This window comes from Chlorocebus sabaeus, chromosome 24 (assembly GCF_047675955.1).
Source record: "Chlorocebus sabaeus isolate Y175 chromosome 24, mChlSab1.0.hap1, whole genome shotgun sequence".
Taxonomy (NCBI): domain Eukaryota; kingdom Metazoa; phylum Chordata; class Mammalia; order Primates; family Cercopithecidae; genus Chlorocebus; species Chlorocebus sabaeus.
In genome coordinates, this window is record NC_132927.1 from 57,164,727 (window position 1) to 57,191,436 (window position 26,710).

Here is a 26,710-nt window from a genome sequence, read left to right on the forward strand (position 1 = left end):
AAGCCTTATCGGCCAGGTGTGATGGCTCACACCTATAATCCCAGCACTTTGGGAGGCCGAGGCAGGGGATCACAAGGTCAGGAGATGGAGACCATCCTGGCCAACATGGTGAAATCCTGTCACTACTAAAAAAAACAAAACATTAGCCAGGTGTGGTGGCGCATGCCTGTAATCCCAGCTACGGGAAGGCTGAGGCAGGAGAATCACTTGAGCCCAGGAGGCGGAGGTTGTGGTGAACCGAGATTGCGCCACTGCAGTCCAGCCTGGCAACAGAGTGAGACTACATCTCAAAAAAAATAAAACAAAATAAGCCTTATCTTTGGTTTAAAAGGGTCAAGCAGCATCTTGAAAACATGAATTAAAGACAATAATGTTATTCAAAGTAACATAAACATGCAAAGGTCTGTTTTATGTAGTTTACTTCTTCCTTTACTTCCCAATGCCTCTTGGAATAAAATTAAGCTCCTGGGAAAATTTTATCTTATACATTCAGTCTTACTTTTACACAGCTCATGCTAAGAGAGATAAGTAGTAAGTTGTAGCAGCAATCAGCAAGATACACCAACACAGTGGGGACTTTGGCTGATGTTTGTACTAGCTTTCTCTGAATTTCCCTGAAAGAATTTTATCTTTTGCTTAGTGTGCTAATATACATTCCTTAGGAACACATTTTTTTCTAGACCTAGTTTTTTTTTTTTTTTTCCCTTTCACAAAGACATTTAAATAGAGCTACTCAATCCTGATTTAATGTAAAAGTATATTATAATAACTTGCACAGACTTACCTGATGCAAAAGTGTTTCTCGGCTGCCTTCAGATTGATTCAATAACTTTCGAGATAGCTCCAATTCCTGTTCAAGCTAGAGTTTCAACAAAGGATAAATAAAAATGTCCAATGGAACAGAAGATAACTAAATTATTATGGGCACAGTTTAAAAGGAGAAAAGTGGAAAAGTTTTCAGAAGACATTTACAGCTAAAATAAAATAATAAATCTCTCACTATGAACATATATCAATATTTCCATTAAAATAATGTTAATCGTATAACATGAAGTGAACTAGACCAGGCCTCAGGAAGTCAGGATCTAGTACGTTTCATCTCAACTGTGGGTCAGTCCCAGTCTCTTCTCCTTAGGCCTCTGTTCTGTCATCTCTAAAATAAAAATTTTATATTAAACAGTCTCTGAGATCCCTTCCGGTTCTAAATCACTTTAATCTAAATTCTAAGGCAATTTTTTTCTTTAAATTAGAAATGTAGTGTCACATTAACTAAATTAGAATAAAAACGGCAGGGATCCAATAACTCAAAAGTTTCATCTAATTGGTGCTTTCCTACATTCCTAATATTTCTAATATTCATAAGACATTCCTTAAATTTTTAAATGTCTAAATTCAGAATAAGACATTTAAAATTTCCTTAATGATACTGCCACGAGATAAATATCGATAAAAAATGTGACCAGTTCAGGAGATCGAGACCATCCTGGCTAACATGGTGAAAACCCACCTCTACTAAAAATACAAAAAATTAGCCAGGCGCAGTGGCGGGCACCTGTAGTCCCAGCTACTCGGGAGGCTGAAGCAGGAGAATGGCGTGAACCCGGGAGGCAGAGCTTGCAGTGAGTCAAGATCGTGCCACTGCACTCCAGCCTGGGCAACAGAGCGAGACTCTGTCTCAAAAAACAACAAAAAAAAAAGTGACCAGTTAAGTGACTAAATATTCTACAAACTCCTAACATGCCTAGACGATTTCAAGCTGAAATATGTAATAGGATAGAACACAAGTTTCTTAAAAATTTAGACCTTAAAAGTGCTAGACTTATTTGCATTTTGTAACAGTAAGGTAGTTTTATAAAAATCGCACATTTATATTAAGACGCTCGTAAGTGCTTAGATTTGTAGTACTTATTCTAAATTATCATTTCAATTGAACAACTGCTATCTGCATATTAATCCTTTAATAATTGCACATGTGGTAGGTGTGCTTATGAAAGAACATGAGAGAGCCTTGTGGTGATGGAACAGTTCTGTATACTGATGGTGGTAGTGGTAACAAGAATCTATACAAGATAAAAATGGATTGAACTTCACACACACACACACACACAAACACACAAAACACAAATAAGCATATATAAAGCTGGTGAAATCTGTATAAACTAAGTAGATTGCACCAACAATTTCCTGGTTTTGATATTGAATGGCAATTATGCAAAATGTTACCACTGAGGGAAACTGGGTGCATGGGACCTCTCTGTGCATCTTGTTTTACAATATCCTATAAATCTATAATTATTTCAAAATATATCTTTAAATCTCAGTATATAATTTTTTTAAAATTATACATGTGGCTCATAAAACAAATGTCATATTTTTAAAAAAGTAAAGTATATGTGGGGATCACAGAATCCACCATAAAATACTGTCTAACCTATTCTTTAGTCTCTATGGAGAAATAGAGTGAAGAAATCATAATTGAAGCAAAATGACTTTGAAATCAACCAAAGCCCATATTGGTCATAATCCCTGTGTAATTTCAACATCACAACTCCCAAAGGGCAAATTTGATGACCTAACATACTTTGCTTACCCTGAAAGCAGCAGGGAAGCTGCCTTTACATGAGTTGGTGAAATAAAATAAAGGAGGCAATGGTAGGTAGAAAAAAGCAATACAGAGTAAAGAACAGAGCAAATTTTCACTTCATCTTCCATTACTTTGAGCTCATCCTTAAATCTACTTATTCACAAATTAAGGAAGAGTTGTTTGGCCTCTGAATTCCTTTCTAACTCTAAAGTGCTGAGCTCTATGTGCTCATAGATATGAACACACAGTTCATAAACATGAACATAGGTCAAAGGTCGTCAATATTTAATTTAATTGAATAGAAATAGAGAATGCTTTCAGAACTGGGCTTCTTACTCTATCTGTCCACTATAATGAAAATGAATAGAACCAAAATATTCAGTCTCCAAATGACAGGTCTTTTCTAACCCTGCAACAAAGTCAAGTTCTTTAAATGTTTCCAACAAGAAAAGGTAAAGTTTAATTCACCTCTCAGAAGGCAGAGTGGTCATAGATGACAAGGTAGCAAACAACTTGCTTCTCTGTTTCCAATAGTAAGTCCTAGCAAGCAGAAGAGCTGTTGAACCAATTGACTCCACACAGAAAGATAAAGAATTCACAGTGTTCTAAAGCATCCTGGGGACACTTTTCAAGGCACTCAACAAATACCATTGGCCCCAAACCACTCTATTCTTTGAAAGACAACTTTTAAAATCTTACTTGATTCTTCTCGGTTTCAGTTTGTATTAGCTTATTTTTTATTCTCCCCTCATGCTCATCTGCTTTAGCTTCTTGTTTCTTTAGTGCCTAGAATGAAAGAGGTGGGAAAAAAAAATTATTCCAAAATACGTACAAAACTGAAAGTCACTACTAGAATTTATTATGTATTAGGGCTGAGGAAGACACGGATATAAGTTACACAAAATCTATAAATTACAACCTGCTCATTCACTGTAACCCTAAGAACGCTTCAGTGGGGACAAAATACAAACAATAAGCAATTCATGATCATCCTAATTAATATTTACTTCGTTTCCTTTTTTTCCCCATCTTTGGGAATTTTATTACATTATTTAGAGGGCCTAGATAGCTAACAGTTTTCTTGGAAACAAATATTCTTTTCTATAGTTTCCCCTCTTTAATAAAATGAGGAAAAAGAACTTTAAGAAAATACACATTTCAAAAGTTAACTATAAAAGTGTTTGCTTTGGTTTGTTTCTACGTTAAAACAAAATTAAACTTAAAGGGGAAAATTATACTTGGAACTGTCTTTCATCATATCCGAAATGCATTCCATTCGCTTAAAAAATATTTTTAACAATTTTACTGTTTAGACTTAGCAAGGTGTACGTGTAAAGTCCATACGACTAGTGAAAAGCCAAGCCGCCAGAAGCTTTCCCAACAAGATCAACAGAAAACCAATTTTTAGGCAAACAGCAAAATATGTTAAAAAGTGCTTTGATGCAAGTATACTCAATCAATTTCAGCTCCCTCTGCCATAATTCCTACTCTCAAACAGAAATGGAGTAATGAGGCAGAGAAGCATCAACAAAATGAAAAATAATTTTGATTTGAGAATAACAATATTATCACACTTTTACAGTGCTTAGTATGTCCAGGCATTCTTCTTCTCCTTACATATAATAAACAAATATATTACATATATTCAAAATATACATTTACTCCTCATGATGATTCTATGAATTATTATTATTCCAAGCCCATTTTATTAAAGGGGAAACTGGAGCACAAGGAGTTGAATCATTTGCCTAACGTCACTCACCTACTTAGTGACAGAGACAGGACACAGATTATGGCTGCCTGCCTCTTAACAACTGAGTATACTGCTTCTTCATATTGATATAATAATACAAAACTTAAAGGGTAATGATGAAAACTCAATGGTTTGATATCTGTAGAGCACATAAAGCAATGTCTGGCTCCCAGCAAATGTGCAATAAAATGCAACTATTATTATTGGTAACAATAATAGACTGGGTAACAGAGTGAGAGCCTCAAAAAAAATTAAATAAAAAAAATCAAAACTTCTATATTTAAGTTGGTTGAATAAAAGAAACTCTAATTCTCTTGGATACTTAGAAATTTGTGAAAATAATATTGTGCTACTCCTTTCTTCCTTACTTTCCCCTTACAACATCTAATAAGTTATTTATCATATTGATTTTCCAAAATAATGTACTTTTCTATTATAGCTCTACTTGCTGCCTAAAACTGTATTTAATAGTCTCCTTTTTTCAATTTCTCCTTTTACTCTAAGTATATATAAGTCTTGAAAAAATTTTGTGAATGATAACTTAAATTCTATTGTTTTCAATAAGGAGCAAAAGTGAGATACTAAGGAACAATCCAAAGTAAATTACTACATTTCCACTATATCATCTAGAAATGCCATTAAGTTTGAACACTAGCTCTGCTTTCTATATACCATGAGTCAGTAAACAAGTAAACACAAATGCAATACTCTAGCCTAGAATATTGAATCGGTTTTTCTACATTATCTAGTTTAAAATGAAAGACAAGGAAAAGCTAACACTTAAGGCCCATTAAATATATATTGATGCACCTGTAAACACTGAAAACACAAGCAATACTCAAAGAGAGAAATTTTTAAATTAACCAAATCAAAATTACAAGCCATTTTGTTAAACCTTAATAATAAACGTTAACTAATTTACTACCTTTTTTTAAGGGTGTAAGCCTGCATTGGATTTCTTTTCCATTTGACTTAAATCAAGCAACTTAGAATTATATTAAAACTGACCCAGTAAAAGCAGTTATAAAAGAAGAAAAAAAATTCACATGTCAATGAATTTCAGTAATTACATTATTTTGTTCTTTAAAGCTTGTTTGTTTCCTAAGAGTAGTTTAGCTAAAAGCTATCATGTGCCCTGCTCCAGGATTTAGATTGTCTTTTACATGTTTAAGATCACAGCAACAACACTGAGCCTTAATAGAGGGTCCCCGGGGCACATTTAAATCTTTAATAACAACAATTTTTCTTCTTTCCCTTAAGTGTGTCGTATCATGTATTGTACTACTGCATTTCCTTAGAAGTAGGTGATTCTAAACTCTCATAGTTATATATAGTAAAAAAAAAAAAAAAAAAAAGGTAGCTTTTCCTTTTAGAGAGTAGTAAAAAGGGGAAAAGAAAAATGTTTGTAGACCTCTCACTTAACCATAAAAATCTCTACCACATTGACAACAAGCATGTTTATCAAGAGGCTCTAACAGACAACACACTCCAAGATGTAGAACAAATAGGGAATTAAAGGCCCTTTGTCTGCTTTAAATGGACCAGCAAGCTTGGTTAAGAATGATGGCATGGGAATGAAATAAAAATCACATGTTAATTCCCATACAGGCCAATGAAATTTCCGGAGAAAAATTATAAACATAACCTATCCCAACTTATCCTAATCACTCAGCAGTGCTACAATTGCACGCCTTTGGTCACAGGGGCAAGAACTTGTAGATCATTTACTGGTAAACTAACAACACTACAGAAAAACAAGTATGTGCTCATATTAAACAGTCAACATCATTTACTTGAAGGTACAAATTATCAAATCAGATTTTTTTCCAGTAACAATAAAAAATGAAGAAGTTATATCACTAAACACTAGAAAATCATTGTTCTTACTATATTTTGTAATTAAACTCTTCACATGGGTAGAAAATAAAAGCCAGTGGACAAATATTTTAAGCTTAACAGAATATAATGCGATTCCAATCCAAATTAGACCACATGAGCTATAAACTGAAGTTATATGTTGTTTATATTTATGTATATTAAAATTTTGAGGTAGTGTTAAGGACACTTTCAATCAAGCAAAAACTCCACTAACTCTAGTACTGAGTATGTATAAAACACTATCATGGAAACTTTATTTAATTAAAATTCTTTTTAAGATGGAAATCTGATGTCTATCTCAAAAATTCTTTTTGGACTTTGCCTAAACACAGGTCCAAAGGCATCAAACATTAATAAAATAATACATATATTTAAAAGGACTCTATATGCATTATACAGCAGGATTTTATTGCTCAGAACATGTACTACTCATTTATATTAACACATACTTTTTTTGTCCTGTTCTTTGAATTTCTAAATTATGCTTTTTCCCAAATCAAGTTAGAGATTCCTCCCCCATGAGAACTAGCTAAAGTAATGGAAAATTTTAGCCTTTAAGTTCATCCAGTTGGGGATTATCTGTGCCAACAAAAACCAAAACAAAAAAAATTAAGTTTCTTTTCAAGGCAAAAAAAAAAAAAAAAAAAAACAATGCATTCATATTCTAAATCCCTGAACCAATATCTAATTTAAAAATAGCTAAGTGGATATTACTTAAATTGTTCAAAGAAATTTATTTTTCAACCATGACCAAGGAAAGGAAATTCTACAACAACTACAACTAAAAAAATAAAAAATAAAACAAACCACACACACCACACACTTTGGTAGGTGAAAAGTAGAAATGCTTGATAGAAGTCCAAAAGGAATTCAATACTGATACTATTATGATACCACACAAACTTAAGGGATATCAAAGTAAGGGAGAAATTCAAAACACTTGGTACGAACTGAACTGTGTGTATTTTCCAGATGGAAATGGTAAGCACATAAGTCACAAAATACAATTCCTCTTTTTCAAAGGGTAATATCCAATATCATGTAGTTAAGTAGGATAGATCATAAGTTAAATACTATTTCTAATAGTAATAGTAATCCTTAATAACATTCCTTAAAGATACCTGTGGTATTTAAACATAACGCTCAAGGTTTTATTTTAAGAATGGCCTAGATTTTTTTTTTTCTCTTCTAATAAGATGTTAATTATTTCAAGAATCCCAAAAATACACAAAGGGTCTTATAGGAATTATCTTGGTGGAAGAGATGGATGCTTTTTACTGACCTATTTTCCCCAGTGAACAAACAAACTTCTTGGTTCCACTATGCCCATACCTACGGAATCTACCACTGTTTAGGGCACCCAGTGTCAACAAACCCAAACAAGGTCAAGGGTTCAGTCACGAATTCCCTTTGCTCTGTTTCGTGGACACAATCTTTACCCTAAACCTAGCCAAGGGCCCCACAGAAGGCTAACTAGACCAGAGATTATGAATGAATCTGCAAAAATTCAATACCATGACTACAATAATAACTCAAAGATAAAACCCCTGTTGACTAGTGTCAGGATTTCATTCTTCAAATATTGTAAATTTGCCAATCTGCAAAACAAAACCTTAATTACTTCATAAAAAAGCCAGTATGCTAAAAAGACATACAAGTCTTTTAACTTCTTTAATTCAAAAGCAACAATGGTAATGAGTATTATTCCCTAACATGCCATTGCTTTTACTGGAACAGATTATATTTTTATGCAATCTTTAACTTCATAAAAATCTTGCAAGTAAAGTTAAATGTGAGCCCAACAAGTGCACTTTCCAGGATTTCCTTCAAAATCAAAAAACAAATGCTCCTAGTAGAAGGTCTGTTTTTATCTGAGTAGTTTGCTCTCAAAAAGAGATGCATAGTTTTATTAGAAATCCACAGTAACATAATACTTCATTTGACTTTCTAAATGCAGGACCACTGAGTTAGGATTGTTGACAAATAGAAGATCATAGATAATTATGGAAATTTAATTTAGAATTTCTCAAGTTGTATATCTTTGAACAGAAAGCTCTGTAAATATACAACATCTTTCAGTGTCCAGAGTTAGAGGATGTTATTTTATGCCTTTGGATTTAGGAGGATTTTTTTGTTTTTCACTATTTTCTAATAAAAATAAAACAATACTAAGTCAATGAATAAGTCTATCTGTAGCAAAATGGTTTTTGTTTGTACAATATTACTATGCACTCAGTAGTTGCCCAATAAATATTAATTGATAATGATGGAAATGGGCTTTATAAACAGATGGCCTAGCATAAATTCACTGAAAACATAGACAGAAACATTCCACTCTTCAAGAAAAGCATAACATAGAAATTGAACAAGTCCTGCACACAGAAAATCTCAGTCTATTGTCAGGCAGCTGTTCAGTCAACAGGAGCAGCAGACATTTTTCATCATCATCATAGCATTAACAGCATTAAATGTCTATTTGCATATGGTGCTGCAAAAAGTGACTCACACAGATTCATGCTAGTCTTATTTGTTATAATTTACAATGACAATATTGGCAAGAACATATAAGTACACATAGCAAAGTAGAAGTGATTAAACATACTTTGAGATATAGTAATATGTGGTATGAACATAAAATATGTGTCAGGCTTAAACACAACTCACAGTAGCAATAAGAGTATTTATCTATCGTATAAACTTCTACTATTCCCCAATAGAATTACAAGCGCTTTACAAGAACACTTACACATATGCTGAAATACTAAGTAGAATAAAGAAAGAAGTCAGAGGCCATAATAGAATAAGTAATGATTCTTCAAGAACCCAGAAAGTGAATATAATCCCAGTAGTTACCAGTGGGGAAAGAAGAGATAAAAGAAGAACAAAAAAATCATATGGGGACTAGCCCATGGTTAATAGGATGGTAGGATCAAGGAACCTATAAGCAAATTTATCAACCCAGGAAGACATCCTGAAAAACACACATTTTACAAAAATACTTAAATAAGAAAGTGTAAGATAACATACATGGTAGAATTTTGGAGAAAGACCGTTAAAATGAGGAACTGAATGGAGCAAAAAGTACATTGCAAGCATTTAATAATTAATAGCCTTTAGTATTATTTTCTTAATAAAGTAAAAAGCTTCAGAAGACATGACATAAATGTTAATTATATAGAAATCAGATAATAAGAACTTCATGACAACTTACATTTATGCATCATCTCATAAAACTGCACCCTTCAATGAATCCAAAAGCTAACAGCTGGCATGCTACTACTTCTATGATGTAGAATACATTTCTAAACTTTCAACTTTTGTTTTATCATTATTCAACACTAGGCCACTGAAATATATTATCAAACTGGAATATTCTTTAATCCAGCCAACTATTTCCCAATACTAGAAAGATAATATAGCTTGTGGAGACACTCTAAAATATCTAAGAAGCTAGCTTGCTCTGTAAATGGAAATTCAAATATCAAGTACAAGGTTGAAAGAGACATCCTCCAAGGTCTCTTCAGAATTCTCTTCTATAGAAGCTTTGGAGGGAAAAATATCTTTCACTGAAACAAATATTAAAAGTGTTTTAGTGTCATCTATAAGAGGTGGAATAAGGGGGCAAGGATGGAAATCAAGAAAAAGACTAAAAAGGCAACTGAAGAGCATGATGTATCTCAGACCTGCATGTTTCAAGCTGTGTCAAACAGCATTCAAACGCCTTTGAAAACTAAATCCTATAATAGTCAATCGTTCTTCACCATCCATTTCCTTTTTATCAGCATGTTGACATTAATGGCTCTCTCACAGTCTTATAGAGAACAGAGAACAGTGTTTATTTCATCCTTGCAAAGAAAAAAATTGTTATTTGTTACCACAAGTAACAAATATAAAGAAGAAAATAATTAGCATGATGTATGATGATAGGACGAAGAGCAATGGTTTGAATCAAAATGATAGTAAGTCAAAATTTATGTAAGTGTTTCAGCCATTGACTGGTAAAGTGCTTGACATGTAACAAGCAATGGGGCAGAATCACATTCATAAAGAATTTCCTAAAATAATGTAAAAACACAGTCTTAGCAAAAATGCCACCTCTCTCACCCAAACTTTTCCCAAGGGGCCATGTAGAGGTAATTATTTCCCCTCTGAGATATTCTGTAGACTACACAAATGTGGAATAATGCCCTTACTGCATTACAATGACAGTTAATATCTCTATTTCCTGAACTAAACTAGGAGTCCCTAAAAGGTGAGACAGTATTTTAGGTATCTTTAAATCCCTAGTCCCCAGCACAGTACCTGAATTATATTAGGTACATGATAGTATTGGTCAAATGAATATTTTACGAATGAATAGTTACTATATAGTATGCAATATTTATTCATTCATTCCTTCAAGAAACACTTACTGGGCCCCTACTCTATGCCAAGCACTGGTCTTGGTACTGGGGATACAGCAACGAGCAAAACAGGTAAGTCTCTGCCTTCATAAAGCCTGCATTCTGGTCAAGGGGACAGACGGTTGACAGATAATTAAAGTGTTAAGAAAACATACAACAGTGCAAGGGGCTCAGGAGTGAAGGAGTATTTTATCTATGATAGTCAATAAGGGCTTTCTGAAGTAGAGTTCTGAACGTGAGGGCACAAACCGTACAATTGTCTCAGAGCTGAAAATTCTTAGCTGTGGGAACAGAAAGTGCATATGTCCAGGAGGAGGAGGTACCTGGTATATCCATAGAAAAGCAAGACAGCCAGGATGGTTGGCCTACAGTTGGCAAGAAGAACAACGATAGAAAATTAGGCGCTAGGCGTGGTGGCTCACGCCTTTTATCCCAGCACTTTGAGAGGCCAAGGCAGGAGAAACACTTGACGCCAGGAGTTTGAGACCAGCCTGGTCAACATGATGAAACTCCATCTCTACTTAAAATACGAAAAAAATTAGCTGGGTGTTGTGGCGCGTGCCTGTAATTCCAACTACTCAGGAGGCTGAGGCAGAGAATCACTTGAACCCAGGAGGCAGAGGCTGCAGTGAGCCAAGATCGTGCCACTGCACTCCAGCCTGGGAGACAGAATGAGACTACATCTCAAAAAAAAAAAAAAAAAGGAGGAAAGAAAGAAAATTAGGGTGAGAGGAATTCAGAAACCAGATCAGAGGGGCTCTATTTCTATAAATAAACCATTGATTAGCCAGACATCGTGGCACATGCCTGTAATTTCAGATACTCAGGAGGCTGAGGCATAAGAATCACTTGAACCCGGGAGGTGGCGGCTGCAGTGAGCCAAGATCATGCCACTGCACTCTAGCCTGGGCAACAGAGTGAGACTGTCTCAAAAAAAAAGAAAAGAAACCATTGAAGGGTCTTGAAGAAAGATGTGACATTATCTGATTCTGTAAAAGATCACAAGGAGGTAGGAATGGAAGCAAGGAGGCTATGGCATTAGCCCGAGTAAGAGAGGAGATGTAGTGGTAGGAGATGAATAGTTTCCCATTTAAAAAAATATTTTTTAAATAGAGCTGACAAAATATAATGATGGACTTGGTGTAAAGAACAGGAGAAAAGGAGAGGCAAGGACATAAAGGAAACATATAAAGTTTTTAAAATATAAAACAAATTATTTTATCAAGATGGTTATCCATCTGTTTAAGAAGAAATACATGAGCTACTTATTTCAATGAACCACACAAAAAGAGTAAGATTTTGCACCTTCCAAACAAGTTCACAGGTCAGGAGGAGAAAGAACTGGAAACTGGGAGCTCCAGAGATCCAAGTTTGCCCACACTTTGTGGCTTTGAATCACAGCATCACTGTAACTTGATTTCCCATCCAAGACTAACACTGGTGTGGAAAGCTTCAGGATCTCATTCTCGCATAATAAACATAAAACTGTAACTTTTTCTCACAACCATACAAGATCCATTAAATGATGAGATAATAAGGTTATAGTTCTAAATACTATCCTAATACTTGACCACAGTATGGACAAATGTATATTAGAAATAACCTTAACAGTTTCTCGTTTTTTGAGCAATAAATAATTAATACCACAACTTTAATATTTTGTAAAAAGGGATTTGGGGTACTTAATACAAATACAAATTAACTAGAAATGCAATGACTCATGAGAGCTATAAAAAATGCTTTTCTAACAACTAAAGAAAAAAACAGGCGAAGGATATTCTATCTGTTGGATAAACTATCCAACAGAACACCAATAGAAAATAAATACAATTGGGTGGGTGGATAACAGTGTTACCCTTATAACACTGGATAACAGGATAAAAGGAAATCACCACCAAAAACAAGAAAATAATAATTAGGAGAAAGAGGTTTAGGTCTATATAAGATGAATATTTAGAGAAAGCATCTTTGGAAAATTCTGCATGCACAGCTTCGAAATATTAAAAGTGGAAAAGGGAATGGGAATATATGATTCCCGTGAAATAAATGCTCATATCAAATTATAACCTGTTTTACTAGATGTAAATAGTTTTCTTCCATAGAGGGAGGGAGGGAAGGAGGAAGGAAGAAGGGAAGAACTTGTAACCCTGAAGAGGAAGCATGAAACTATAATACAAAGGCACAGAAATGACAGTTTTCACGATAAATACAGCAGGTGTCTTCACATAAAATACACAATGTGTCATAGCTTTTAACAGTGGAGAGTAACACCGTTTCAAATTTAAATTTTTAATAACGAATAATTAAATAATTAGATTTTTTTCATTTGTGAGGCTAGTGCCAAGTACACTTTCAGAAAGCCCTAAGAGTTGAGAATATACACACTGTAAAGAATTGTTTTTCAATAAACTTGGCCAACTTTAATAAACACTGCCTACTACGTCACAATTAATGGTTCAATACTGACGACTAGTGGTCAAAACACGTAGTAATTCCCTATCAAGTATTCTACGACTTGTATCAATTTATTTAAAACATTTAATGCAAATTATGTTAAAACCTAAATTAAAAGAGCTTGCCCTTACAGGAATTCAGAAAAACACACAGAAAAAGGAATTGTATCTGCAAAGTCTCTTTAAAAATTCTTTCTGTCCATTATTTGCAGTGTCTGAAAACAAAAGTCAATCAGCATGTGCTGTCAACTTACAAAGGAAACAGTTTCATGAAGTGTCAGTTTATCCATGCTCACACAGCTATATTAACACTCTTCAGAAATCCATAATGAATATTTCAAAGAGGCCTATATTTACAATGCATGTATCTGGGCATCTCCATTCTAAATTTCTTTTTCAAACTTTGTTAAACACAAAGATATCAAAAATCCAGCTGTCTTTATTAAGTTGTCAGTATAGTTTGAAAACCAGCAACCCACTGTACGAAAACGTTATTTTTATAGAGTTGAATTATGCTTAATTTAACTATGATTGAATTCTTAAAGAATGTTTATGGAATTTTGATTATATATTTGTAACTACTATATAATTAAACTTCAAATAAGTTAAAATTGTTTAACTTTTACTTTCTGTCTTCAGGAATGAGAGCAGTAGAGTAGCACAAGGTATAAAAATCTTGGAGTGAAATTTATCAAGAATGTTGTATGCAGCTGAACAATCATTTACATTTGGAAACATCAATTTCCTTAGCACCTGTTCAGTGAGCTCCGTGTGATAAACACTGTACTACATGTTGCAGAAACAAGGGTAAACGCGACGCACAAAGCCCCCCCGATGGAGTCTACATTCTTTGGCAAAGGCATATAATAGCACAAGTACACAAACAATAATTATAGTTTGTGTTAAATGCTATTTTTAAAAATAGAGTAATATGATACATGATAGTGAGCAAAGGAGCTGAAGGGGCGATTTTAGAAGGGGAGGAGGAACAGGAAAGTTTTCCCTAAAGATGTGACAATTGAGCATGAGGAATGAGAAGGGAGAAGTTATACCGAGTCAGAAGAAAAATGTTCCAGTAAGACACTGAGACAAATACAATGTAGCTGGAACATAGATATCTTAGACTAGTAAGTACTATAAGTTTAAAATTTTAGGCCGGGCGCGGTGGCTCACGCCTGTAATCCCAGCACTTTGGGAGGCCGAGGCGGGCGGATCACAAGGTCAGGAGATCAAGACCATGGTGAAACCCCGTCTCTACTAAAAAATAGAAAAAAATTAGCCGGGCGCAGTGGCGGGCGCCTGTAGTCCCAGCTATTCGGGAGGCTGAGGTAGGAGAATGGCGTGAACCCGGGAGGCAGAGCTTGCAGCGAGCCGAGATTGCGCCACTGCACTCCAGCCTGGGCGACAGAGCAAGACTCCGTCTCAAAAAAAAAAATAAATAAATAAATAAAATTTTAGAACAGCTATCAAAAGAACAGAAATATAATCTACAGCTCCAAAGCAAACAGAAAGTATCAAAATGAATATATAACATGTTCCATTCCAAATAGAAATGCGAAAAAGAAACAAAAAGAGAAGTTAAAAAAAATAAGATGATAAAAACACTTTAAAATATTCCAATAATCACAGAAAGTATAAAATGACTAAAGTAACCATTAATTTACATGATAAAGTTATTTTTAACTTAAGCAATAAGGTATTTTGTAAGAAACAAGGAAAAATGGAAATACTAAGGAAAGATTAAAGAGGGAAAATGATACGCCATGAATAAAGTAATCTTAGGAATGTTAAAATCAAGAGGCACAGCAGGTAATATTTTTAAAATAATTGACCAAGAAGTAATTTAATTATACATGAGATACCACACGCACAAAACAGATAAAAGAAAACTGACACAAATCACAGGGAGAAACTGATAACCTTTATAATAATGAGAAGCTTTAGACTGATATATTTACTAAGAAAACAGAAGAACAGAACAAAATTCACAAATGACCTATTAAATGTATATGTGTGTATGTATGCATGTACGACATGTACAAACACATAAAATTCTGCATCCAAAACACAGAAAAATATTTGTTTCTTACTCTGGAGTACTTACAAAAAATTGATCATAGACTTAGGTCAAAATAGAAGTTTCAACAACTTTCAAAGGAGTTAAATTAAAAACAATAAAGAATTTAAAAATAAGCATATATACATTTCTGAAAATACCAAAAGACATTCTTAAATAAGTCTTGAATTATAGAGAAAATTGTAACAAATTATAAAAGACTTTGAAAAAAAACTACCATAAAAGTATAACAAAGCATATGGTAATTTGGTTAAATTTTCATTACTTAGTTTAAAAAACAGAAAAATCAATCAAGCATTCAATTTTCAAGCCTAAAAAATAAAACAGAATAATCCTTTAGATGAAGAGAAAGAAAGAGTAACGGAGTTAAGAGCAGAAGTTAATGAAGCAATAAACAAAGCCGGTCAAAAAGAAAACTAATAAAATAATACTATTTCTAGCAAGACATTAAACATGAATTACCAAATTGACTTAATAAACAGGCTATACAAGCCAATAAACATTAAAAAAATTAGGAATCTGCTGCATCAAAAAGATAACAGGCACAAAGTTTCAACAAACATTCAAGAAATAATCCCTCTCTTACACAAAACTAAACCACAAAATAGAAGAAGAAGGTTTCCACCTAATTCATTTTATGAGACTAATGTAACCATGCTTCTAAAACCAAAAACGTCAGTGCAAGGAAAACTGATCTCAATCATAAACACAAATATAAAAATCCTAAGAAAAAAACAGCAAATTAATTCAGCAATGCATTAAAAAAATAAAACATTATAATCAAATAAAGTTCTCAGGTATGCAAGGAGGGCTCAATATCTATTGATGGAATCAACCATATTTAAATCAATATATTTAAATATCCAAAGTTAAGTGCACAGCAAGAATATTCGATAAATTTCACAACCCATTCATGATTTTTAAAATAAATAAATAAATAACAACAAACATCTCTTGGCAACCTAGGAATAGAAAGCAATTTTCTTAACGTGACATAGGTTAGCACTAAAAAGTCAGGGCAAACACCACACAACAGCATTTAACACTTAAGAATCACATAAATATGGAAGTAACACAGAATTCTCGCTATCTTTGCTTCCATTCAATATTAGACTTCAGGTTCTAACCAGTGTAATAAGATAAAAAAAAAAAAAAAAAAGAAAAGAAAAGAATTATAAAGAAAGAGACTAAATTGCCTTTAATTTCAAATGATATGATTATCTATACACTAAGATAGTATGTCAGTAAAGCTATTAAGAAATTATAAGAACTAATAAGGGCATTGAGCAAAATTGTTGGATACAAGAACCACATATAAAGCCAGTTGTACCCCTGTATACTATAAATAACCAATTAGAGATGCAATTTTTTAAAAAATCCCATTTCAAATAGAAAGAAAAGCCATAAGTACCTAAGAATAAGTCTTAACAAAAGAGATCTAAGAAATTTATACAGACAGTTATAAAACATTATTGGAAAATATTAGAAAAGACCTTCTCTTTAAGTTAGTCTGTACTTAATACAATCGTAATCAAAATGCCAGCATGATTTTTCATGGACTAGGACAAGAGATTTTTATTATCATTTACCAAAAGATAATAAAACCTATCATCATTAAGAAAGAGTGATATTAGTATAGGGATTGACAAGAAAATCAATGGCAAAGCATGTAGAGACCAGACAGATATTGTAGGAAACTAGATATACAACAGATGTGGCATTTAAATTAGAGTGGAAATAACCAATTTTTATTCAAAAATGCTGCTGAAGCAACTGATGAGTCATATAAAAAGTGAATTAGATTCCTTCCTCTCTCCTATTAAAAAAAAAAAAAAAATCTCCAGAGGAAAGAGAGAAATCCCAAATGATCCAATATTTTTAAATGAGCAAAAGTCATACATAGGCATTCTATGTAAGCACAAATGCAAACTGCCAAGAGATGTGTGAATAGACACTCAAATTCACTAGAGAAATGCAAATAAACATAAAAATGAGTTAACAATTTATATTCATCAGGTGGCAAAAACTTAAAGAATTATAACCACTACTTCTGATAAGAATGTGGGGAAAAGAGCTACACTCAATCATTGCTGGCAGAACAAGATGCAGTTTCAGAACCTCTGGAAAAATAAGATCTACCAATGACAATAAAAGATTACATTGGAACCACATCAGATAGTTGGATGAATTTCCAGAAAGCACTGGTAAAAAAAAAAAAAAAAGGAAAAAGCAAGAAGCAGAAATGTATACAAAATGTGATCTCATTTTCTAAAAACGAATACATGACCAAAAAGTCCCCATATATGCAAACGTATATAAAACAAACAGAAAAATATAAAGGGATACCTTCCAGGCCATCAACACTAGTTTCTTTTTTTAGGGGATGAAAGAAGTGGTTCATGATGAAAGGACAGAGTTGGAAGAGATGTAGGAAAAAATCAGCCATGTAAATAAATAAATAAGCCTGTATTGTAAGAGAATGTTTGAATATTTCATATGATCACATTTAGCTATATTAAAAAATGCTTTTTATACTAAATATTTAATAATGAAATGTTAAAAGAACTACGTGAGAAATAAACCTAGTTAAACATAGGACCAAAACAGTGTATTAATATGGTCACTACTTAATGTATTAAACAAATATTTAGTAAGTATTATCTTCAAATACTAGAAATGCAAAGTGTTCAAAATAGGTAAAATAAAAAGAGACAACATATCAAGAATCAGTAACATAAATAATCGGGGACAAAACTCTCACATAATATGTATTACCAGAAACCGGACGGTGAGAGGAAAAAAAAAAAAAATGCCATCTTTACAAAAGAGGAAAAATAGTCAGTGGCATTAGAGTTGGTTAAAAGAATAAAAAGTGTGGCTCAAAATAAGCCCCGATTTATACTACACACACAACTTTACCCCGTGAAGAATAAACACTGGAGTAGGAGTTTTAGGATTTTCACTTGCTACACGCATTTTGCAACGAAGTAGTACATGTGTGGTTGTCCTGTTGTGATAGTGCTTTCAGCCTCTTTGTGGTTTGAGGGCTCTGAGGCCTTGCCTGTGTTACTCTCTGCCTACCAAACTCCATGAGGCTCACACAGTCCTGCCCAAGGACTCAATTCTAGAGCTTATGTCCTAAGAATAAGAACAATAAAGTACATCCTCTGAGTTTTCCTCCTGCTTCCCACAGGATTGTGTTTGACTTTTAAACTCTCATTTACTTATAAAATCTATTGGTCTTTCTCAAAGATTAGAGAGGCTGCTGGGATGATCAATGTGAGGGTGATTTTAATGGGCATTTAAAACATCTAACAATATCATAGGGAAAGAAAAACTTATGAATATGAATAACTACGCAAAAATGTAGGAGATGACCTCAAAAAAAGGGGGCACTGGTTATGAAAACAAGAGGGAGGCAAAGTGAATGATCAAAGGAAAGTTTGACAGTTGAACCCTGAAAAGGTAAATAAAGGTGAGTCCAAGATCTGCCAGTCTTGGAAAGGCCTCCCCGACTCCAAACAAAGTAGGGGAGTGTGGAAAGGAAGTGTAGGAAAAGGGGTAAATGAAGCCAGGTTAGAATATTTGCCTGACTAGATTCTCCCCTGCTGTGTGATACTCGAAATATCACACAAGCCTCAAGGGAGACGCAAAAGCTATTAAGAACACATTAGAAAAATATCCTAGGTTTCATGGAAGCTTCTCCCTTAATGAGTCCAAACTAAAAACAATAATAAAGGGTACCTGAGGCTTTTCTTAGGTGGTATCTGTATTACTCAGTATCTCTGGGGTCACAATTACATTTCTGGACAAAAATGAATAGCTACTTCATCATTAGGTTTTTCCAAAAAAAAAAAAAGTGAAGAAAAATGTTGGAAAAAAGTATCGATTAATGTTTCTTCATATGGCCTTATTTTATGGATGAGCTTCACATAACCCGGTTGTCCCTCAGAACAGACTAAAAGCCACTAAGCTGAGCTCCTAACTTAAACACTTAATTTATCACTTCATCTTCACCATCGTCTTTTAAGATTCCATGCCCTTGCCTATCCCACAGACTTCCCCATGAGACATCCTTTAATTTTAAGGCATCTAGATCATATGTAGGCATAGAATATTGTTGATGCAGATAAGGAAGAAACTAGTGACTTAATATGCTATAAAATGCTCGGAAGAGGGCCAGGCATAGTGGCTCACACCTGTAATCCCAGCAGGTTGGGAGGCTGAGACAGGCGGATCACTTGAGTCCAGGAGTCTGAGATCAGTCTGGGCAACATGGCGAAACCTGTCTTCACAAAAAATACAAAAATTAGCTGGGTGTAATAGTGTGCCCTGTAGTTCCAGCTGCTTGGGAAGCTGAGGTAGAAGGATGACTTGAGCCTGGGAGGTTGAGACTGAGTGGGCCATGATCACACCACTGCACTCCAGTCTGGGCGAGTGTGACCCTGACTCAAAAAAAATGCTCTGAAGAGTGTGCGTGTGTGTGTGTGTGTGTGTGTGTGTGTCCAGCATTTATCTCATGTTTTTCTTTTTTTTTTTTTTTTTGAGACAGAGTCTCACTCTGTCACCCAGGCTGGAGTGCAGTGGTACAATTCCAGCTCCCTACAACCTCTGCCTCCCAAGTTAAAGTGATTCTCTTGCCTCAGACTCTTGGGTGGCTGGGATTACAGGTGTGCACCACCACACTAATTTTTTTTTTTTTTTTTTTTTTTTTTTTTTTTTTTTTTTTTTTTTTGTATTTTTAGTAGAGACGGGATTTCACCATGTTGGACAGGCTGGTCTCAAACTCCTGGCCTCAAGTGATCTGCCCACCTCGGCCTCCCGAAGTGCTGGAATTATAGGCATGAGCCACCATGCCCAGACACGTTTTTCATTTTAAGTAATTCAACTCAAGATGAAGAAATAATATTCAATGTATATGAAACAGCCAGTAAAAAATGAGTCGGGAATTTTCAGGATGCAAATCAGGAGTTTAAATTTTTATCTAGGATTTTATGTAAATATTGGACCTGCAAAAAAGTGGTTTTAGCTTGTGTTTACAGTCTAAATACCTCTTTCTCAACACTAGCACCCACCAAGCCTACCCCTACTCCACTAAACTAACCAATCAAAGCTAGGATACTATCAAGCACCTCATCAAAAGAGTTTATAGTGAGATAATTTACCTCAATGTTACATACTTGACTGTGTACATAGAAAAGGCTGACGGGTATAGGCTTAACAACACTTGAATTTAGGTCAGGCATGGTGGCTCCCTCCTGTAATCCCAGCACTTTGAGAGGCCAAGGCAGGCAAATCACTTGAGGTCAGGAGTTTGAGACCAGCCTGGGCAATATGGTAAAACTCCGTCTCTACCCAAAATACAACAAAAAAAAAATCAGCTTGTCATGGTGGCACCTGCCTGTAGTCCCAGCTACAAGGGAGGCTGAAGTGGCAGAATCTCTTGAACCCAGGAATTCAAGGCCGTAGTGAGCCAAGATCATGCCGTGGCACTCCTGGGCAATACAGTGGCCCTGCTTCAAAAAAAAAAAAAAAAAAAACTTGAATTGATTTAGTAAAGTTCAAAGTATCATCTACAATTTTAAAAAGATAATATTAAAAGAATATGGGCCGGGCGCGGTGACTCAAGCCTGTAATCCCAGCACTTTGGGAGGCCAAGATGGGTGGATCACAAGGTCAGGAGATCGAGACCATCCTGGCTAACACGGTGAAACCCCGTCTCTACTAAAAGATACAAAAATATAGCCGGGCGAGGTGGCGGGTGCCTGTAGTTCCAGCTACTCGGGAGGCTGAGGCAGGAGAATGGTGAGAACCTGGGAGGCGGAGCTTGCATTGAGCCGAGATCGGGCCAATGCACTCCAGCCTGGGTGACAGAGCGAGACTCCGTCTCAAAAAAAAAAAAATAGAATATTATTGTCACACATCTCACATAAAATACTCATCTCTCTTAAAGAAGAGACTTCTATGAGATACCAAACCAGGTTGTTTAAAATACAAGATATGAAGGTCCTTACTAAAGAAAGAAAACCCGGCATTCATGTGACTTCAATAGCACATGAGTAGTTGAGGCTCAAAAAAGGAAGTGGATCCCTGGGTGTTCGTGGCCCTTTTGTTCAAATCAGGATAAGAAACAGAAATGAGTGAACAATTCTTTAAAAACTCTAAAGAAAAGGAAAATGGCTTTCCCTTGACCAATTTCCAATGATTAACAATGTGCTTTTTCATTAAATGGGAAGAGGTAAATCTCTGAGGACCTAAGGACCCATGAGATAACTAAAAAGCAGCAGGTTTTTGCCAAAACCACAGACCACCTCCCTGTAATATACTATATCTTCAAATCTCTGCATCCTGTAATTTCAAATGAAAACTCTTAATGTCTTAAGTTTTAAATGTCATATTTTTCATTAACATTGGAAGATACATTTTAAGAAGGCAAAAGAGCAGAGTGGCTAAAAGTTCAGGCCCACCTGCTCACCTATGGATTTAATTTCTCACCATAAACAGGAAAAAAAAATGCATCGATTACTATTATCATATGGTATAGGAATTTCCATAAGTATTTTTAATAATCAAAAAGAAGGGAAAGTGTTTCCTCTCCTTAAACATGACCTTTCCAGAACAGTCTAAGCCATTTAACATGGGAGCAGGAAAATACATCAGCTTAATCCTTCCTAGTTTCCACTACTCTGTTTATAATCTAAAACCACTTTGTAAAAATGTATAGGTCACTGCTTATATTAAAATGACAAAATATGACATTAAACAGTTCTCATCAATAGTGATCTCCTATTGTATTGTCAGAGATGGAATTCCAAATCACAGCTGAAGCTTTTAGTCAAATTGACAATTACAATGCAAATACCCAGGCTCTGGTGTCTTAAGAAAAGGGGTGGGAAGCAATCTTTCGCTCCCTCTTTCTTTGTAATTTTGTGCATTCTGCAAAGAGAGAAGAAAATAAGTACAGAAAATTTCTCTAATTTTCTCTTGCAGAAAAGAACAATTGTCTCTTTAGTACTATTCTTATGCTCACCAGATGTAATTTGCTTTGAGAACAAATGTATAAAAATCAAGGTTAAAAAAAAAAAAGCCTACCCACATGCTGTATCTAATTATTCAACAACATATCCTCTTCAAAGTAATTACCAACTTACAAGGGTATGCCTTCTTTTGTGAAATGGAAGGAAATGGAATTTCAGAAAACAAAAGCAGATTTTTCTATCAGCTTACATTAAATTTCAGTGTTGCAATTTTTGTTCCTAATTTTCAATTAACAGTGAAAAAAACCTTTTAAAAAAATCTGTCGATTAATAAAGGTTAACGATCTACAAGCACACACAAGTGTATTTTTAAAACTCTTAGAAAAATCATTTCATAAATGAAAAGAATTTCCATTTATTTTGAATCTTTCGGGTTTCTTGTTGTTTCTACTTTTTATATTTCATGTATAGACCAAAGACACATTTAAAGGGAATTTCAACAAATTAATATTATAAATGATAGTCACAAAATATAACCAATATAATAAAATAAGAATCTATGAGTGCACATAATAAAAAGTTCTTTCTTACAGTAGGATTCTATAAATGTAGAACAAATCATATTAAATCACTATCTGGCACTACTTATAGTAGTAATTGTTTCAGATGAGTCAATAATAGATGCTAAAATTAGTGAGCAAAAGTACAATAGAAACAGGATATGCTGAAGTCCCAAAGAGTTATCCTATAAAATAGATAGTTTCAAGAGAACAATTGTAACTTTACAGTGGATAAACCCACCCGGTAGGCAACACGATAACCAAGTGTTCAGTTTTCACCAGTAATGTAACCAACCAACATTCTATGACTCCTGATATGACACTATGGGAAGGACATAACTCCAATTATCTAAGTTTCAAGCCAAAAGTTCATCACCTGAATCTAGTCATGAACAAACATCAAGAAACCCAAAATGAAAGCCATTCTAGAAAATAAATTGTTCACACCCTGAGAAGTCATCACTCATGATGACTGAAAAACCTTTCCAGATTAAAGGAAACTAAAGAGATATGACAACTAAATGCTATGTGTGAACTTATATTTTATCCTGGATCAGGAAAGGACACTACTGTAGTAGCAAAATTTGAATAAAATGTATAGATTAAGCCATAGTATTTTATTGATTTCAATTTCCTAATTTTGATTGTTACACTGTAACTATAAAAGAAAACATACATATCAAATTATTTACATGAAAAACGATTTATTTTTTAATCAGTTGACTTTAAGATTCACAGATAAGTATGTATATCATGTCTGCAGATTAAAAATGTTTCACAAAAAAATTACATATATGTGGATGTATCTAGAATAAATGATGAAACAAGCCTGGTAAAATATGAATAATAAGGGAATCTAGGTAAAGGTTATATAGAAATTCTTTATTCTAAATTTTCAACTTTATCTATGTCTGAAATTTCACATTAAAAAGAGTACCTAAAGGGTAACTATTCTCCATTTTAAATTGGTTTGATAATAACCTAATTCAGGAGTTGTCAAACTTTTTCTGTAAAGGGCCAACCTGCCAATACTTTAAACCTTGTGGGTCATATATTCTTGTGGGCTATAACTACTCAACTCTGCCACTGTGTCACAAAAGCACCAACAGACAATATATAAATGAATAGGAGTAGTTGTGCTCCAATAAAACTATTTACAGAAATAGACGATGGGCCAGATTGGACCTGTGAGCCATCGTTTGATGACCCCTGGTCTAGTCTATGCCCAGAAAAATTAATCAGAATAATTATACTTTCAGTTAACATTTTCTGAGCATATGACAGACAGTATGTTAAGAGCTTTACTGGCATTAATTCATTTATCCTTGCGCTATTCTAATTAGGTCAATAGTATTATTATTTCCATTTTCCACAGACAAAACTAGCGCCTAGAGAAGTTAAGAAACTTGCCCAACTAACATCACATGGACAGCAAGAATGCAACCAGGGAGGTCTGATTCTATACACTGAACTACAACCAATATGTGACATTAATACTTCTCAGATGGGTTGAATTACACTGTCACATGCAATAACCATTTTAACATGGCTAAATAAATATTCAAATTCAAGATTTACATTCCATGAAAGTGCTTTTCACAAACCTCCTGTAGCTGCAGGGACATGAGTCCCAGTTGATCCTGGCGTCTTTCCACCAGCTCCCTTTCTGTGCGCATCTCTCTCTCTAGTTCCTGAAGCCGCCGCTCCACCCGATCTGAAACCTTAATAAGAATTCAGAGAAACAGCAGCATTATAGAGCTAGCAAGCAAAACAGACTAAATTGAGAAGATAGTTTTATAGCAGATACACTACTGCTGAAAGCATTTAAGACTGTTTTGTTTGCAAAGCCCTGTCTAATGACACTAAAATGAAATAGCTGGCCAAAAAACTTATTGAAAGTTAGAAAAGAAAGTCATCATTGATCTCCAAATGATCTACATCTGGATCCCAATAACTGGCTCAAATTTTTTGAGGTATGAGATAATATTCAGTAGATCAGAGTTAAAAGCAATACACTAGAAAAGAGTGCCCTCTGGTGAGTTAGAATGAAAATACCAATTATGCTAAAAATTGCATTTGTTGGCCAATTAATGATAAACTGTTTGATCTAATTAGTTCTTTTCTACTTTTATTATCCATGAGAATGACCTGCCTATGAAGGTACTGATGTTTATTTGTAGTGAATAATTAAGAGGACTTTACATTAGCTTGTCAATCTTTTCTACTGTGATCTGCTAAAAATAAAACAAGCTATAAAAGATCAAAAACTAAAGTCCAACTGAAAATGTTTAATTGGGACTCTCTAAAATAAACATGAAAGAATTTTTCTCTCTGACACAAAATTTTCCTTACTAAAAGTTGCATAAATTCAAACACATCTCATGGATTTCATTATACAGCCCACTAAATAAAATTTACACTATTGACAATGTCTATATTTCGTACAGAAGGACATGGAAGACATTTGTATTCGTATAAGAGAAGCAATAAACACAGCTCTGTTATAAGAAATCTTTTGTCACCAATTATTTATACGAGAAAGAATCAAGAAAAGTGCTGACAAGGAACCTTACTGGGGTCATGTAAATGTTCTAAACTGAATTAGGGAGGTGGCTGGATAACTCAGTAAACGTATGAAAGAAAAAAGTTATTAAATTGTACACTTAAAGCATTAATTTTATGGTGCATTATAGCTCAATCAAGTTTTTAAAAAATAAATAGATAAACATAAGTTTATTTAGGTGAGCAAAAGTTTAGTTTACTCTTGAACAACAGGGATTTTAACTGCAAAGGTATACTTATAAGTGGATTTTCTTCTGCCACTACCACTGCTGAGAGAGCAAGACCAATTCCTCCTCAGCCTGCTCAACTTGAAGGCAGAATAACTTTACGATGATCAACTTCTACCTAATGAATGACAAATATATTTTATCTTCCTTATAATTTTCTTAATAACCCTTTCCTTTAGTTTACTTTATTGTAAGAATACAATATACAATACATATACAAAATATATGTTAATTGACTATGTTATTGTCAATGCTTCCTGTCAACAGTAGGCTATTAGTAGTTAAGTTCTGGGGAATTCAGATTTATACTGTATCCCCAGCCTCTGCCTTCAAATAGCTTGCTATCTATTGAAGACTGACAACAGATGAGTAGTTAAAATTTCTCTGATTAAATTCAAAGAGTTAAATGACTTCTATATTTCAGAAAAGAAGGCTGTTCTTATAGAATCCTATCAAAATTAAAGCAGTCCAAGTAACCACATACTGAAATCAATATCCAAAAGTATTTAGACATCAGCAACTTTGCTACCATAGCTAATACATGTGATGATACAGAGTTACTATATTTGGAAGATTGTTTCTCAATTATTATTATTATTTTTTTTTTTGAGACAGTCTCACTCTGTCACCCAGGCTGGAGTGCAGTGGCGTGATCTCAGCTCACTGCAATCTCCGCTTCCCGAATTCAAGCAATTCTCCTGCCTCAGTCTCCCTAGTACCTGGGATTACAGGCACCTGCCAACATGCCTGGCTAATATTTGTATTTTTAGGAGACATGTTGTTTCCCCACATTGGCCAGGATGGTCTTGAATTCCTGACCTCAAGTGATCCACCGGCCTTGGCCTCCCAAAGAGCTGGGATTACAGGCGTAGCACCACGCCCGGCCTTTGATTCCTTCCAAGTAAAAGTTTTATTGAAACATAATTTCATGTATTAATATACATATACATTGTGAAATAACTATAGTCAAGCTAATTAACATATCTATCACTTTACTTAGCTAACATTATTTTTGCCAATACCATAGTTACCATTCTGCACATTAGCTCTCTGGAACTTATTCATCCTACATAAGGAAAACTTTGTCCTATATATCCCTATTTTCCTGATCCCTCCCAACTCTGCCCTTTCCCTAGCAACCACCATTCCATTCTCTGCTTCTACGAACTAGACTTTTTAGAGTCCACATTTAAGTGAAATAATGCAGTATTTTATTTTTGTATCTGCCTTACTTCG

The 26,710-nt window shown here is 34.3% G+C and overlaps 1 protein-coding gene across 10 annotated transcripts in view; it reads right to left on the bottom strand.

The window, feature by feature from the left end:
- The window catches only part of CEP128 (centrosomal protein 128), a 442,691-nt gene that overhangs the window by 338,713 nt on the left and 77,268 nt on the right, over positions 1-26,710 (bottom strand). For 9 of the 10 annotated variants that reach the window (XM_073011225.1, XM_037984338.2, XM_073011227.1 and 6 more), the window contains 3 exons: positions 24,290-24,406; positions 3,284-3,370; positions 785-859 (listed from right to left, as the gene is read on the bottom strand). In XM_073011225.1, the coding sequence (XP_072867326.1) occupies positions 785-859; positions 3,284-3,370; positions 24,290-24,406 (279 nt within the window). The remainder of the gene's footprint in view (positions 1-784; positions 860-3,283; positions 3,371-24,289; positions 24,407-26,710) is intronic. The other variant, XM_007987482.3, reaches the window with a different exon arrangement.